Source organism: Carassius auratus, linkage group LG30F (assembly GCF_003368295.1).
Source record: "Carassius auratus strain Wakin linkage group LG30F, ASM336829v1, whole genome shotgun sequence".
Taxonomy (NCBI): domain Eukaryota; kingdom Metazoa; phylum Chordata; class Actinopteri; order Cypriniformes; family Cyprinidae; genus Carassius; species Carassius auratus.
Window position 1 is genome coordinate 3987666 of NC_039294.1, and position 18279 is coordinate 4005944.

At 35.6% G+C, this 18279-nt stretch overlaps 1 protein-coding gene across 6 annotated transcripts in view; it reads right to left on the reverse strand.

Annotated features, from left to right (window-relative positions):
* Positions 1-18005, reverse strand: part of LOC113068063 (endoglin-like) — a 48179-nt gene extending 30174 nt beyond the window's left edge. For 3 of the 6 annotated variants that reach the window (XR_003279477.1, XR_003279478.1, XR_003279479.1), the window contains exons 1-3: positions 17755-18005; positions 16609-16766; positions 4647-4792 (exon numbers count right to left, since the gene is read on the reverse strand). Coding sequence is in view for 3 of the 6 variants with exons in the window: in XM_026240638.1 (XP_026096423.1) it covers positions 4647-4792; positions 16609-16666 (204 nt within the window). In the remaining 3 variants the exon portion in view is untranslated. Of the gene's footprint in view, positions 1-4646; positions 4793-16608; positions 16769-17754 lie in introns of all 6 variants that reach the window. The other 3 variants (XM_026240638.1, XM_026240639.1, XM_026240637.1) reach the window with 3 other exon arrangements.
* Between the last annotated feature and the right edge of the window lie 274 nt (positions 18006-18279).

The following is an 18279-nucleotide window of genomic DNA, read 5'->3' on the forward strand; positions in this document are numbered from 1 at the left end:
AAAGGTTTTCTCAGTATAAATGTATATTAAATACAAATGCATAAACTAGTTTCTTCTCTCACCAAGACTGCATTTGCATGCTCAAAAATATAGTAAAAATAGTACAAATTGTGAAATTTGAAACAATTTAAAATTACTGTTAATATGTTAAATTGCCATGATCAAAGCTGAATTTTCAGCATCATTACTCCAGACTTCAGTGTCACATGATCCTTCAGAAATAATTTTAATAAGGAAACATTTCTCATGCGGAGCTAATGTGAAAATGGCAATTTCATTGGCTGGCGCTCATCTATTACATCCCTACCGAACGCAGACCACATGATTAATATTCATGAACCCAGCAGCTCATCAATCCATAGTGTATTGTATATTGTTGGTATGGTAGTAGAATTAGTATTAGTATTATCTTTTAATAATAATTAATATGATCTATTACTATTTTTTTTGTTTGTTTGTTTTTTACAGAAACTCTCAATGATCAAAATATCTTAAGCATCACCACCAGTCTTAAGTTCAATTAAGATGACAAATATGCATTCATGGTTATCAAGTTTTAGTTCTAATCACTAAAGTTCTATCATTAAATAGTGCTTAATAACATAGTATAATGCTTGACTGACTAATTTAGAAGCTAATATCTAAGAAGCTGTGCTATTTTACAAAGATAAGCTGATTGGAATCATGTGTTTGTGTGTGTGTGTGTAAAATGGTCTGGCGCGTAAACTCAAAATTTTACTAGCCACTGGCGTAGAGGGTTGCAAAATAAAAGTTAATTTTTACATAAAGGCATTGTGCTAGAAATATTACTATTATTTATTCAAATGTATGTGATACTGCTACTACTGTTGAAAAAATTAATAAAGCTTTATTTTTTAAATACATAAATCACACAATATTTCTTCCATGTTTTAATTTTAGTAGAAAATGCCCTTTATTTACCAAAAAGAAAATGTGTTTAAATTTCATTAATTTAAAGACAAATTAAATTTGGATGAAACTTGTTTTCTGTTTTTCATAATTATATTACTTGTAGACACACTTTAAACAATTGTAAATTGTATAAATATAAATATAAATAAGTATAAAGTATGGGATTGGTTTTATTTTAGTGATTAAAAGTGTGTAATTAGCATATTTTTGTGTTTTGCTTTGGTACCAAAATTGGTACAGAGAACCGTGGATTTTCACTGGTATCGGTACTGAATACTGAAATTTTGGTACCGTGACAAAACTACTGGACCCTATTGAAAATGAACAAACTTTGTAAACAAACACATTGCACCATTCAATAAAACCTTTGAATGGTGTAATGTCTATTTCTAATAATGGTTAATTGGTGCTCTGTGTGACTCACATATAAATCATGATTGTGAATCTTGGTTGTGAGGTGCATTTTCACTGCAAACGGCTTTATTTTGATTTCCGTGTCTCATGTTGGGATCTGCTGACGCAAACTTCTATATTTAATATGGAAACTGCGTGCTAAAGGAAACAATCCAGTCATGTTAATAATTTGCAGCAATCCTCAATGGTGTTTACAGAAACGCAGACCTCCCATAATCCATCGCTGTCCACCTCACTCCGTTTGGGTCAAACAATGTCCACCGTGGTGCCTGATCACTCGCCCCTGCTATTTTTGTTCCTGTGCTTTCAAGATACAATTGTTTTCCTTTTGCTCATTTTTTTTCTCAAGAGCACTTTTTTCAGGGCTTTGCTGATGCATAACAGCTTCCCGTTATTCTTCGGCTCTGCTCTCGACCCGGGTCGGCTCCAGGATCCCAGACTCGGCTCTCGGCCAGCGTGACTGGAGCGCTGCCAGACAGTGACATCAATGAAGCCTGAAGCTCCACCCCCTGTTTCAGTGTGTGTGTGTGTGTGTGTGTGCTTTAAAGGGTTAGTAGTTAATGGGATACAAAAAGGACAATTCTGTCACAATCTACTAACTCATTTGGGTTTAAAAGAACATTATGGAGAGAGTAAATGATTGTTGGCCTATAAACTGAAGACCATGATGTCAGTAGAGACACATTTTGGACATTAAACTGTGTTTATTTTGATGAAACACATCTGCCTGTAAGAAGCGAACCAGAGAGGAACCGGGCGGAAAGAGAAGATGATATGTGCTTGTGAAAAAGCTGGAAATAATAAACTTGAAAAGAATATACTTAAGTGTGAACTGAGTTAAATCTTTTCAGACAATTAAATAAAAATGTATTGCAATTAAATAAAAATGTATTATAGTTTATTTACTAAATGCAATTAGCTGAACCAAACATGACTTAAGTACATCTTTATATCTAATTTCAAAAATACTTCTATTATTTTGAAATCTGGTTATTCAATAAGCGTACTTCTTTGAAGCAGGACAAAACATTTACTAACATGTTCTTTAATACTTAAATTGACAAAGTTATAAATTGCGCTTTTTTAAAGGAAGGAATTTATTTATTTAAAGAATATTGGAGTGTGTTTTACAATAAAATTACAATAAAAACTTTAAGTTTCACAGTTTTTCAGTGTTACTTCGTTTCTTTGTCTTTTTTTTCTGAGTGAAAATGGTTTCTATACCAACATACTTGTAAATAGTTTGGAAACATTCTGATTTTTAAATGTTTGTGAAAGAAGTCTCTTCTGTTTACCAAGGTTACATTTTTAATCATAAATACAGTAAAAAAAAAAAAAAAGGGTGAAATATTATTACAATTTTAAAATAGCTGTTCTCTATGTGATTACATGTTAAATGAAATCCAAATTTTTGACCAATACTGTTGGAGCAGTTTATATATATATATATATATATATATATATATATATATATATATATTATATAAACTGCTCCAACAGTATTGGTCAAAAGTTTATAAATCTATAGATATAGAAAAATCTATAGATATATATATATATATATATATACATACAGTTTGGGCTACTTTAACTCATAAAACAGTTTCAGTCAGTTTTAGCTTTTGCTGGTTTGCAGATCCATTATAAGTTGGTTTGTAATGCAGCATGTTTGAACCAAGCAATTTATTTTATAAAATTGGCTGCTTTCATCAATGAAAACACAAAAGCGTCACACAATTTCCCTGTGATCTGAACCAGCTTTCTGCTAAAATCCTCTAGAGAAAAAATAATGGACCCAAATGAGTCTATAGCTGCATCTCCAATCAGCACTGCCAAACAGAAGAGATGTTTGTCTTTCTCCTGCAAACCATGTGAAAACACATCATGTTGAATTCCCCTCTGAAGTAAAAGGACAGGACATTTTCACAGCTTTCACGGCCTGTGATTCATTCACTCATCCAGCACAGATGAAGAAACATCCACATCTCCAGTGTAATCATCCTAAAATCACTCTCAGCATCCTTACGCTGTGAAGCTCTCAAGCTGCCAGATGCTGATAATTAATCATCTAATCGACATGAGTGCCTTTAGAGAGTAAACAAGCACAAAAAACCTGACGCTGATGCACAAACCCGCTCTGCTTTGGCCGGGACGGGACAGTGTTGCATCATCACTAATGGTCTGTGTTGGTCTTTCTCAACAAGATGTGGAGAAACCAAACTGACCTCGAGCCAACTGACGTGTTTCTGGTCAAATCAGATGGAATGACTGTAACATGGAAAAATCCCGGAGTGAAAGTCATCTGCTACTCATTGTGCTGGTAGACTTACGCAAGCTAAGATTAAATGATGACTTAACAGTATATTACGTAAAGATCTTCACCAGAAAAATGTGGTTTAACATGAATAAAATTTTTTTTAAAGAAACATATTATTATTTTACAGAATATTGTTATATTGTTATAATTGTATTGTTATTGTACTTCTAAAAAATTATTATAAATATATAAATAATTTGAAAAAAATAGTCCCAATATGACTTTTGTTTTATTTTTTAAAGTTACCTTCTTTTGTACAGCACTTTGGTTACCAAAAAAATAAAATAAATTGTTTAATTTATTTTATTACATTTTAAAAGTTCAATTGAATAGCTTATGTTTTATGCCTTCATTTAATCATAATTTGTATTAAAACATAAATCCAGAAACATTTTTTTTTTTTTTTTTTTTAAATAAGACATTTCATAAGGTCCTATTCATATAAAAATTAATAAACTATTAAATCTCTAAAGTTTAAATCATTCAAATTTAAATAAACCATTAAAACAGAATTATAAAAAGTTATTGAAAACACTGGATTTGCATTGAATAATTCTTAAGACCTAAAAACGTATTATCATATTATAAAAACGATATGTAGCATTTTGCTACAATTTAAATTAACTTTTGAAGTAAAAACACACTCTTAAGCAATCCAGAAAAAAAATGTAATGGGGAAAAACTATTTAGTTTTTGTTGTTGTTGTTGTTGTAGTTTTTTTTTTTTTTTTTGGGGGGGGGGGGGGGGGGGGTTCTAAAATGTAATTAAAATGTAGTTAAACTTTTAATACATTCTTATTCTTAAATGTATATATATATATATATATATATATATATATATATATATATATATATATATATATATATATATATATATATATAATAAGGAAATAATAATAATAATAATAATTAAACATTTCATAGATTCATAGAACCAAAGCACAAATTGATGAAGCTGCACGACACTGCTCAAGCTGACTTACAGGTGAGGATAGCAGCTTGAGGATGTGGACTTCTTTCCCGTCCTGGCTGGTGAAATCCGTACAGCATCCCAGAGACATTTCCTGCAGGACGATCCAATCATTGCGGTTTCCGGGAACACTCTCCAGCTCACAGATCGCACTGGAATCTAGAGAGTAAAGAATAAAACCAGTGATTTATTAAAATCATTTATGTTCTTCATCTGCAGCCCTGGAGAATAATAATATCCTGCCAGCAGCTCATAAATCATGTCCAGAATAAAGCACCTCCTTCCTCTGGAAGCTACAGGTCAGGTGTCACTTCCTGAGCAGCAGAACTGAATCAGGCCCAATCGGGGTCATGTTAGAAGCAGAGAGTACTGAAGCATCAGAGCCATCTCATGATTTCAAATCAGCACTAATATCATGGGCTGTAAACCAGACACACAGTAGGATGTTGAAACTTGGCTATGGTCTTGCTCTATTGAAGTCATGGCTTTCACCATTTGATGGATGGATGACAAATGAGGTGAATCTGAAGATTTTGATTCAGATTCCACCTAAGGACTCCAGTAAATGATTACTGTTGTACTCTAATGCATAAAATATTGAGATAAAAGTTCACGTAGATTTAAGGTAATACTGTAATTAGAAATGTTTCTTCAGCAGCAAATGAGCGCATTAGAATGATTTCTGAAGGACCATGTGACACTTGAGTGATGATGCTGAAAATGCAGCTTTGATCACAGCAATAAATTACATTTAAAAATATATCCACATTGAAAACAGCCATTTTTAAATTATAATAATATTTCAAAATTTGTAATGTATTTTTTGTCAAATAAGTGCACCACTGGTAAGCTAAACAATTTAAAACATCCCAAACATTTGAACAGTAGTGTATATCTGTATTAATCGAAATCGAAATAAAATCGCGATTTGATTGTGCGCGATTTCTAAATTTTCCGCAGCCCCGACCTCCCGCAGTATGTTATCTGAACCAATCAGGATGCAGCGCACATAAGTGGTGCGTGAGAACAGAGCAGACTGGGCATATGCCTAACACCAGATTCACACACTCTGTCTGAGATGCGTAGCCTTTTTTTTTAGAGCCCATGTTAATGGAACAGAACACTGCACGCGGTAAAAGATGAGAACAGAAAAGGTTATAAATAGAAAGGTGCGAAAAGATTTAATATCTTGCACATGAGCACAGAGAGAGTTGTGAGTGCACAGGACCCCGGTTGAGCGAGAGGAGACACGTTGTAAGGCAGCGTATATCTGAGCCTTATAGTCTATGATCTGAGCACGCGCATCTGGTTTTGTTAACAGAGCAAAGGAAATCTGTGTGCGAGTGGATAGATTTGTGCTCGTGCATTATTTTAATGTGCTTTCGCATTACAATAATGTGCTCTCATTGCTGCTTCTGAATCGCGTACACGTAACTTCCTGTATACGTACTGCAGACATAGTACGTGTGAACCTTGGGCAATAAATATATTGGGCAAAACATATAACACCTGAGGCACCGCTACAGTGAGCTTTATGACCAATGCATGGCAAAAAAAAAAAAAAAACATCCCTGAACACGGGTTTTATTTTATTTTATTTTTATAATTTTTTGCAATATGTCTAGATTATGTTTGACATCTTTACTTAGTGATTATTTTGACTTAAGTCTGTTCTAGAGACATGTTGCAACTTTTTGATAAAGCTCTCATCGGTTTTCTTTTGAAAATATGTTTAAAATTTATACTGAATGCATTTATGACAAAATCGTGATTAAAATCGAAATCGCAAAATTTCTCAAAAAATTGTGAAAGGTTTTTTTTGTCCATATCGCACAGCCCTAATCTGTATCTAGTGCTCCAGGTAAACAAAACACTGCAGACACTTTCAGCTCGTTCACAAAGGACAGACAGAGTGGGAGGAAATACAGGAAGCTACGACAGCTGTAAGGACAACAGGAAATGCCATGATTAGACGTCAAGCTGAGGGTGATGGCAGTCCAGGCTTTGTCTTAGCAAGTCGAGGCTTATCAAGCAAGTAAGCACAGTTTGAATGGAGAAACGCTGTAAATACACTGCATATTCTTAATGAGCATATTTGTCTTGATTTTCAGTAAAACTATCTAAACATATTTGAAACAAACACATGAACCTGCTAACTGCATACAGTTGATTTGACACATTGATAGCACTTTTATCTCATACTATGGAAGTCAATGGCGGCCGTCAACTGATTGCTCATCATTCTTCATCAAAATATCTTATTTTGTGCTCAAGTTTGGAACGCATGTGGGTGGGTAAATGTTGACAGCACTACATTTTTGGGTGAACTATCCCTTTAATCTATGCCATATAAAACCACATGCTTATCAAAGAATACTAGCTTTTAGCTACATTTCTCTTCATACATCTTCATTATATTGTTCTGATGGGATGTCAGAGAGACGCCAGTGCTGACATTCATTATGATGAGCAGCAGATGAATAATTTCTCCCAGCAGCCTTACATCAGACTCATGGGACGGAAACGCTGAGCCACAGAGATGACCCGGAAATGCCAAAGGTTTCACTAAGCGTTTCTGTGTTAAATGAGCTATAAGCCGCAGATTTATCTCGTTTCATCTATGGCTCTTTCCCATGCAACCAAATGTCTAAGTCTGCGGACATTCAATCGGGCCAATTACTCTTAGCCAAGACTCAAATAATGCCCTGCCATCCATCACAGTGCTTTCACGGCAGCTCGTTTGTTATTTTCACTGCCGTTGTATGTGCGAGAGAGTCTTCATTTAATATTTTGACCCCTGGGCCTTAAAAACACAAGCGTGTCTCAGCCGACTGGGTGAAAATCAGAGCGACTCACAGAGGAATTGCTTCAGACTGAGAAACACACGCAGCAGTAAGGCACCAACAGATGAGTTTCATTTCTAGTATTATAAGGTCACGCAGTCCTCAAACATTCTCATTAGTTTCCAATGAAGGCTTCACATTTTCCATTTTTGGGAAAATGCTTCAAATCAATCAAAGTATCTGTCAGGATGCTTGTCCAGACATCAGTGAAGACCACCATCATACTGAGAAACAACAATCATTTATTTCCTCAAATCAGGTGAAGATGGGAAATTGCTGGCCACAGGATACAATGCAGGTACTGGGCCATATGGACAAAAATAATAGAACAGTATCATCATTCTTTATCATAAAATATCATTATTTATCACAGTATTCATTTCTTACTGTTAATAGGGAAGGAAGTGTATTGCATTTGTTTGTTAGATCTTGAAAATAAATGAGAAGACTTGCTATTAGTAACTTTATGATGGCCGATTTCAAATGTACTTCAGTGGGATTGATTTCGTCTAGTCATATACAGTATTCCTCTCATTTGAGAAGTTGGAAATTTTGGGGGAGATTTGAGAACACTACTTTACAATTCCATTTACTGCTGCTCATGGCAAATAAATGACATGCTTCACCTCCAAATCACAGAGCAACAAAATCGATGACTGATCGGAATTTTAAAGCTGATCTTGCCCAAGTCTGTGCGTCAACTATTACTCACATAACAATTTCTTGTTTTTAAAGGTCATAAAAACAGCAGACATTGTACTAAAGCATTGAGTCATTGCAAGAGCATCTCAGATAAAGCTGATGTTTTTAAGAAAGAGTGATGAACTGGCTTCCTGGAAACTCTCATGTCCGGCTCTGTGTCCTTTGACAGGTCAAAGGCGCCAGAATCCTCTTTAACTTGCAGCCAGTTTCGGTCTTCTGAAAAACTCTTTTAACAGTAAGAACATAATAAAAAACTGGAAGGACTGTCTGGGAGGTCCGTCTGAGAAGCTGGAGTGACGCGAACAAAGAAGCACTGTTATGTGTGATAGCGGCTTGAGTTCGGTTAAGGTTACGGTGAAACAGAAAATATGCTAAGGATTTTGTGGAAACACCTTCACTGGCATTTCCAGTACAAAAATAGATCTACAGGAAGTGTGTTTCACTCTTGATTGGTTTCCTCAGCAGACTCAAGCAGTTTGCAGTTTATATACTCAGACAACAAACAGAGCTCATAGTTTTTCTAAAAATGAACAAATTTTAGGCAGATCTGGAGCTAAACAAACCGCATGTGTGAATGAGAGGCGATCTCTTGTTCATTTGTCAGTCAAACAGTTCATTCAGAAACAGAAACAAATCTCAACAAATCAGAATATAGTGACATGCCAATCAGCTAATCAACTCAAAACACCTGCAAAGGTTTCCTCCGCCTTCAAAATGGTCTCTCTGTTTGGTTCAGTAGGCTACACAATCATGGGGAAGACTGCTGATCTGACAGTTGTCCAAAAGACAATCACTGACATCAAGACACCCTTCACAAGGTGGGTAAGCCACAAACATTCATTGCCAAAGAAGCTGGCTGTTCACAGAGTGCTGTATCCAAGCATGTTGACAGAAAGTTGAGTTAAAGAAAAAAGTTTGGAAGAAAAAGATGCACAACCAATAGAGAGAACCGTAGCATTATGAGGACTGTCAAGCAACATCAAATTTCCACACCCCGAACGTGATGCTGAATGAAACAAACTGTGATTGGTTGTTTGACATGTCAGTCAAACGGCCTCATGGGCGGGCCTTGGCCAATGAAAGCTGCCATGGACTCCAGATCTTCAGCCGTCAGTCTGAAGGTCTGGCTACTTAAGACCAGTGTTTTGTAGGCGAGGCCGGAAGAGAAACGGTGAAGTGGAGACGGGGGGAGAGACAAGGAGAGGAAGAGCGAGAGAGAGGGAGGTCACAGGCTGCTCTGCACACCTATTGTCCCAGCGTTTCCTCGGCTGCAGACTGAGGTCTAACCATCCACAGGAAGACAAACAAACTCTTATCAGTGGCGCACAGAGCCCTGTGGTGTCCCCTGGCCTCTAACCCTTGCGCCCACCCCGCCACATCACCAATCCCCCTAGATTCAAATGCGCATCATCTGCAGCACGGGTCATCGTGTACGGGTTGCCGTGGCGGTCAGAAGCCCGCCAAGGAGCCGCTTCTCACAGACGCCATCGCTGGGATCTGTGGAGACGGCCTGTCTTTGTATAGGTCTGTTTAAGCCTCCGGGAGACGACTGTTGGCCGTCTCATTGCGTCAGAAATAAACAGGACAACAAACTGAGTGAGAGGAAGACTGTGAACAAGGTGACCTCAAACTAGAGGAGGATGGCAGTGCCAGAGTCATTTTAGCCTTTCATATATATTTATATACACACACTTATATAACTATTTTACATCATAAATAACCATGGGGTAATGAATTAAATACTGTACTAATGGAAGTTACTCATCAATCCCATTTAAAGCGGCTTCACAGTGTGTTAAGTTACACAAAGTAAAACACAATTTTATTTTGCTAGTCAACTTCAGACATTGTAACCACTGTAAGTAACTTCTGGAAGTCTGGAAGGATGTTGAACTTATAAATCATAAGTAAAAAAATTATTAAATTAAATTAAATTAAATTAAATTAAATTAAATTAAATTAAATTAAATTAAATTAAATTAAATTAAATTAATAGCTATCTGTAAATATGTTTCATGGCAGGAAAGCTTAAATATTTAATGATTTTCTGAATTATTGTACATTTTGAAATTGTTACAAGAATAGAATTGAGCCTGAAATCAGATACTTCTCTAATATGCGAAAAATGGTATGCCAATGGTATGTCCAAATTCATAGTATCTGAAAAACAGTACACTTTCATTGGACACTTTACTATCCCACGAGGTAGGTCATGGTAGTGAAAGCATGGTGGATGTAGTACATCCATTTTTAATTGTTTTGAAGTAAGTACAAATTCATATGTAGTAGTCAGACACTGTAATTTCTGTTTTACGAAATTAATTCATTAGTCAATATAGGTTACAGAGTCTTTTTTTATCCAAATGAATTAATCATTTTTAGTAAAATTATTAACTGTATGTGTCTGCGTGCATGCATGCGATTGTGTTTGTGTGTGTGTGTGTTTAAATAAAAAAAATACATCAAATACACAAATGTTTTTCTGTTTCTGTTTTCCTGAATATAGGTTTATATATGCTTCCAGAAGGATCCCAAGTGATCCATGTTTGACATAAATACAGAACTACATTCAAGTTTGACAACATGGTCTGTTGTGTTTTTTGTTTTGTTTTTTTGCCAAACTGCTTCACTTCACTGCTTTCTGTTGCTTTAGAGGATTTTTTCTTCAGATTGCCACATCAAACCTGAAATCTGTCTTCAAACTGTCCAAGGGCCTAAACAACCTTCAGATTTCAAGTCTCTTTTCAGCCCGCTCAAGTATTCAAACGACAGACCTTCCAACTTCAAACGAATCTTCAAAGTATTTTAAACTTCCAGGCAAATCTGTGTCAAGAAAGTTGTTTCTTGACACAGACAAGTGAGCCGTTTCTTTTCTAGTTAGTCATATATTCTCAGTGTGGCATGCAGCACAATAGCAAAATCACACGTGATTTTCTTTCTCTCTTGAAAAATAAAAGCTATCTCAGCCCTCTCTAAATGCTATTCAAATACTTGTAATTGCTTGCAGATTTTGCTGCATTTGCTTGCAATTTTCTTTTCGAAAGCAACTTTCATGCTTTCTCTTATTCAGGTTCGCGGCAAAAAGATATTATATGATCCAGCGATGCACAACAACACAAAACACATTTATCACAAGGTTTCTAGAGGCTGTTTGCCATGCTAACACCATGCAAATGACACACACATTAATAAGCAAATAATGAGATATTTCTGATGCACCTAACAGAGAGCCAATCTATCTCCTCTGCCATAATTAGTGTGGTGACTCGGGGAGGAAGGACTCATTTAGTGGAGGCAGTTAGCTGGTTCCTCTAAGCAGATGGAAGCGACTGGGTCTCAGTGCAGAGGAGGGGCTTCTAATCACTCAAATCTGATGTAGCTTCACACAACATATGCTTCCCGAAGCATCGGCAGAGAGCAGACATCTCCCTCCAGCACTCCTGCAGAAGTGCTAATGACTCTGACCTGACTCAGATTCATGGACCGGCTTACTGGCCGCGTCACTGCACCGTTAGCATCACTGCCAGCTATCTTGGCAGTAAATGATAAGATAATTAGCAGGGAATGTGAAAAATGCGAGGTACGATAACTGATGTTTGAGTGTGTGTTTTGGTCCTTCTGTAAGAAAAAGTTGAATAAGCACAGCACGACGATATCAGACAGAAGCCCATGTTTAGATTACAACTTGTTATTCAGTCTGTTGAGATGTTAAGACGCATTCCCTTGTGAAGAAGAGACATGAATACTTCTGACAGTATGAACTGAATGTAATGTTTTCGGACATGCGATTGCATGTTAATTACAAAATAAATGAAAATGAATTCTTATTTACATTTTATAATAAATGCACTAACTTCAGAGTGTTTATGGAAATATACTATAGAAGTCAATGGCTACCGTCCACTGTTTGGTTACCCATGTTCTTCAAAAAATCTTCTTTTGCATTCAGCATAAAAAAGAAACTCATATTAAGTTGACGGAGTGACATGAGGAAGAGTAAATGATTTTTGGGTGGTTTTTGGTTGAACTTTAATGGAATCATAATTTTCAGTGAAAATGTATTTTATTTCCAATCTGTCTCTCAACTTAGTGCATATACAAACTACTTTAAAAGTGTTTTTTGCCTATTTTGGCAATTTTCAGGTAATGGTAATCTTTTTTCAATAAGGTTTAATTTGTTAACATTCGTTAACTACCTTAGTTAACATAAACTAACAATGAAAAATACTTCTAAAGGATTCATCAGTCTTAGTTAAAATTGATTCCAACATTTACTAATAGATTATTAAAATCAAAAGTTGTATCTATTGATGCTTTTTAATGGACCTGAGCTAACATGGACTAACAACAGCTGTAGTTTTATCAACTAATGTTAACAAAGATTAATAAACACAGTAACAATGTATTATGCATTGTTAATTAATTTGAGGTAATCTATTAAATATAATTAAGGTTTGGAACCCTTTATTAAAGTGCTACCAAAAATTCTTCAGAATTTCTACTTTTTTGTCTCTCTTGTTTCTCTTTGTGGCTAGTTTACTGTGGCTAAGTTTAGCAGCTGATTCTAGATCAGTGTGTTGGTCAGACGGCTGTGATAAGCGTTCATAACGCAGCTCTTATCAGTGACGGCGCGGCGGTCGCTGGCAGATTGGCAGTTATGGGTTTCAGCGAGTTGTAGTTTATCTCTGTCTGACGCTAATGAGCCATTCATGAGTCCGTCTATGCCCAGCTGGCTCGAGAAACCTGACGCTCCAGAGACAGGACGCGTCCTAAGGGACTCGGGACAGACAGAGACACAGACAATCACAGAGACACTGGGAGGGGAGCAACAGCCTTCCACAAAGTCTCTTCTGTGTTCTAGACCAGAGTGTATTTGTAGCACTTCAAAGCTTACAGCCCTGATAAGAGATGGAGTCACAGATTACAATGTTAGAAGGAACATAAAATCAACATGAATATCAAAACTAATATCATTTATTTTCTTAAAATGTACAGTTCAAATGTTTGGAGGTAGTAAGAATTTTTTAAGAAATTGATAGTTTTATTCATCCAGGACTCGATAAAATCAAGCTTAGTGTTAGTTCTGGCAGTCACATTACAGCTGACTCTCAGCTGATCTACATCTACCTATAGGAATATGATGCCCATCTCAACATTCATATAGAAAGTCCCTTCAGTATTTCGCGTTGCTCAATAGCTAATTACCCTCCTCCATCCCCAGCTCCTCCTGGCATTCTGATTCTTTTTTTAATCAGACTAATTTTTTAAATGTGTACATGAACTTATTAAACATTAATGCTAACTGCAATATATTTATGTTGGTTCTGCTCTGTTTACCCTATAGGGGGTTATCGCTGCTCTCCCTGCTCTAATCCATTCCGCCAATCCATACTGTATGCTAACTGTCAGTCTTCTTTGACTATAGTGGTCCTGACAGAATTGATCAAAAGTGTCAGTAAAGACTTACAAAAGATATCTGTTTCAAATAAATGCTGTTCTGTTGAACTTTATATGCTTCTGTAAAAAAAGAAATCATGTGCTTTCATTATTTTCATTAAATATATCTATTTTGCTTTAATTTATATTTAATTCAGTTTTAGTTTTTGTAATTTTAGTATTTCGACTTAAGCTTATATTTCAGTTAGTTGCCAAAGTAACATTTATCACTTTTTGTTTTTGAAGGTTTTTCCTTTTATTTTTTATTTTTTTTAAGTAGTGTCCTACCAATAGTGTCTCTCAGTAACACATTCTTTATAACATATTAAACTGAAACTTTCCTAAAAAATCAGTCCAAACCGCAGTCTGCGAATTTTGTCAGGGATTGTGTCAAACCCCTAAAGTTTAGAAAACATTAATAGTCTCTGAGGGTTTCCATAACTTGCGATATTTGTTGCATCTCAATCAAGAGAATCAAGAGCAATCTCTGCTCTAAAGTCCCTCACAAATATTAAGACATAAAAATAAGACACTAAACGGTTTCTAGTGTTAAAAGGCTTCCTCATATCACAGTTTAATATTCAGTCGACTCTAATTCCACAGAAAGTGTCTCTTTTTGTTTGAGCAGCTCATCCTGGACAAACCAGTGGACAACAGGGAGAGTTCTAGGAAACATTTATTATATAATGATTCTGTTTATTAATGCTAATGGAACAGAACTTACACTCTTCAGATGTGAGGAGTCAAGAACAGATCAATCTGTAGAGTTTAATGTCTGAGAGAAAAAAATCAGGACGGATATGTGAAGAACATGTGCACAGCAGATGTTCAGAGCTCATCCAGTTTCATAGGGAATACTTGAATATATGTGTGTAAGGCTTAATTTGAGGATTGTGTGAGTGTTTCTTTGATGTTTTGTCTCGTCTTAATAAGATCTTCTTGTTCACACTTCACATCAAGGGAAATCACACTACAGCAGAAACTTTCCAATGGTTTCCACACACTTCCACGTTCCAGTTGGTGTAAAAACGTGCTAACTGAACACACATTCCTGACCAAATTCATGCTTTTATTCAGGACAAATGCATTAAATTGATGAAAAGTGACAAGAAAGACATTTATAATGTTTCAAAAGATTTGATCATGAATGTTTTTTTATTCATGTGTACATCCTGAAAAAATATATATATCATGATTTTCACAAAAACTTTTATTTGTAGAAATAGCTAAAAATACATTACATACATAAATTATTGATTTTCCCTTTATGCCAAAAATCATTACGATATTATGTAAAGATCATGTTCCATGAAAATATATTTTTTTAATTTCCTACCGTAAATATATCAAATTATTTTCTCAATAATTATAATTTGTGTGTGTGTGTGTGTGTGCGTTAGCACCCTCAGATCCTCAAGTAGTTGAATCTCGGCCAAATATTGTCATATCCTAATAAACCATACATCAATGGAAAGCTTATTTATTCAGATTTCTGATGATGTATAAATATCAATTATAAAATTAAAAAAAAAATTACCCTTATGACTGTTTTGTGGTCCAGGGAAACAAATTAGCACATTAGAAATATTTCTGAAGGACCATTTGAAACTAAAAAGTGGAGTAATGATGCTGAAAATTAATCTTTGATCACAGGAATAAATTACATTTTACTGTGTATTCACAGTAAAAAACAGCTATTTTAAATTGTAATAATATTTCACATTTTTAACTGTATCTTTGGTGATCTCTGTAAACAGAAGAGACTTCTTTTAAAAACATCTGAACTTTTGAACGGTAGTGTATTTTTATAAGACCAATGTTTGTTTTCATTGTCTTTCATAGACTTTGGTTTTCCATTGATGTCATCTGATCATTCGATATATAGAGATACAAATTCAATTAATCCCGCAAATCTCAGCCAAAATAGAACAAAAAGGAATCGAAAAAGCAAGAATGAGAAAAAAAAAAGCTCGCAGTCAGAAGAGGAAAAAAACAGATTGTTAATTGGGAGTGCGAGATAGAAATCGGTCTCCATGTGGTCGCGTCAACGGGTCTCACTGCCACCCAGACCAGCCGGCGGTCCTTCAGCGGGCGGAAGTGCCTCATTTAAACACTACACGCCATATTTAACATGGGGATTTTTTCCTGTTACCATCATTGTGCTTATTCACTGAGGAACCGTATGTCTCTCTCTCTCTCTCATGCTGTCTGTTCGGTACAGTAATGAAGGTGTTGCGTTAGGAATATCAGGTAGTTACATAACGGCTCCAGCATGTCCCTCTTCCTGAGGATGTCAAATCCACTGCTTTTCTGTGGATTACAGCAGCTTAACACCGCACAAGCAATCGCAGGCTCTGTCCTGTGCCTAAAAAACACTAAAGAGCTGCTGTCTTCCTCTCTGATGACAGACAAACCGACTGACCCTCTCAGGAGTGAGAAAAGCATGAGAAACTTCTGAGCAGAGTTGGCATTTCCAGTATAATGCAAAGTGAAAGTACAAGCAAAGCAAACCACTGGCATAAGGTAAACACTGGAAGCTGAAGTACGAATAATGCCGTCGGCTATCATTCAAACACACAGGAGAAATCAGATGATTGTGTGTCTAAAGCTTCATGTCTTCTCGCAAACAGGATCCCGTGTTTATTCCCAGACATCAAGACATCAGTGACCAAAACAAAAAGACATGTGGCGCTTGAATAACAACAGAGCAGACAGATTGACTCAATCTCAATTTGACAAATGAGCAATGAGCATCTTATATTTCATTTGAAAAATTTGACCTTTAAACTATAGGCCAAAATAAAAAGGTAATGTAGAACTAATGGCTATTTGTTTTCACAAAAATTATTATACTCTAAGATGTTTTTAAACTGTTTCCATTTGAACACGTTGTCATTAATTAAATTAGCATGTTAGTAAATGTACAGATTATTTGCTATGAACTGAGAGGTCAGCACATTTACTTCTATACAAGCGTATTAATGGTCCTCTTACCTGAAGCTGTGGTTCTCAGACACAGAAAAAGAGCTATGAAACATATGACGCTCCTCATGTTCAGACGTATGGTTTTCTCTAGATGTGCCTCTTCTTATGGACTCAACAGTTGTGGCTGATATTTCAGAGTGACCAGAATATTTCACACTCAACACTTCCTGAGAGAGAAATCAACATTAGTTTGACTGAAGCAGAGACCAGTTTGTAAAACAGTGACATAAATATATATATATATATAGCAGCAAAAAAAGCTAACTAGCTTTCTAATCTTTTTGTATTCTACCTGTTTTCATTTCATATATTTTGCAGTTTACGATAGCAAAAAAGACCATTAACATTAACTTGCTCTATTCTTTCTGTTTTATTTTTATTTATTATATTATTTAAAAAGCCCTTGCTATATGTACTGCGTTAAGCAAACTGAGACTTGTTATAGCACTTGTATATCATTGCTCTTTTGTTGATTTTGATTGCTTCTATTGTTCTCATTGTAAGTCGCTTTGGATATATATATATATAGTGGTGATATTCATAATATTTAGAAGATCACTGTACTGAACAGTAAAATATTAAATATAACATTTACGTTATACATACATTTTTAACTTTAATGGAGCTGAATCATACAAAAGGAACTTACGCAGTTTTTCCCTTACAAAAAATAACCATGGTTTTATTATAGTAAAACTGTAGTAACCCATGGTTTTTTGGCGTATTGACTGCCATTTGTAAAACCACAGATTTACTACAAATACCGTGGTTAAACTATGGTTAATATAGCAAAACCATGGTTAGTTTGTGATTACCATTGTTTAACTACAGTAACCATGGTTTTTTGGTTTTATTTGTAGTAAAACCATGGTTAATTTTCGTAAGGGTTGGTTTTGATATTCATAATAATATTTAGATGATCACTCTACTGAACAGTATAATATCACAAATCAGACTGACACACTCAAACATACGATCTACTCTTTTTAGATTGATTCACTTTCGTTCACTTAAAAGTTGTTGAAAAGTTGTTCAAAGGTTGTAAGCGCATCTATTAAGTCACGATGAAAGCAAGAGAAAGAGTTACTGTAACTAAACAGTCACATTTCACAAACATCAACCCGTGAGGCTGGAAGACAGGAGAAAGAGCTTTACCTCGCGCTGGAAGAGCGGCTCCGGCAGTGATCCGGCAGATCAGATCCAGCGGTCAGTGAGTTAGTCAGTCCAGCTGAACCCTCAACACTGACATCATCAGCAGCACTGACCCGCCCACTTCACGCGACAAACACTGCTGCTCTCACACAACACAGCAAAACAGCTTTGACACACGATGCATGACACAGATGATGATATACTGATGAAGGATGACCATAAGAATTGACTGATGCTAAAGAGGAATCTTAGGACACACACATAGAAGTTCTTCTCCTGGCCTGAATATCTTCTGATCACAGCGCCATCTACAGCTGAAACATGATCAATGACATATATAATATGTGTGTATGTATGTATGTAGAATGTAAATGCTATATAGATATAGCAAAGAAAAAAAAAACTAACTAGCTTTCTAATCTTTTTGTATTCTACCTGCTTTCATTTCATATATTATAGTTAACAAAATCAAAAAAGACCATTAACACTAGCTTGCTCTAATCTTTCTGTTTTATTTTTATTTATTAT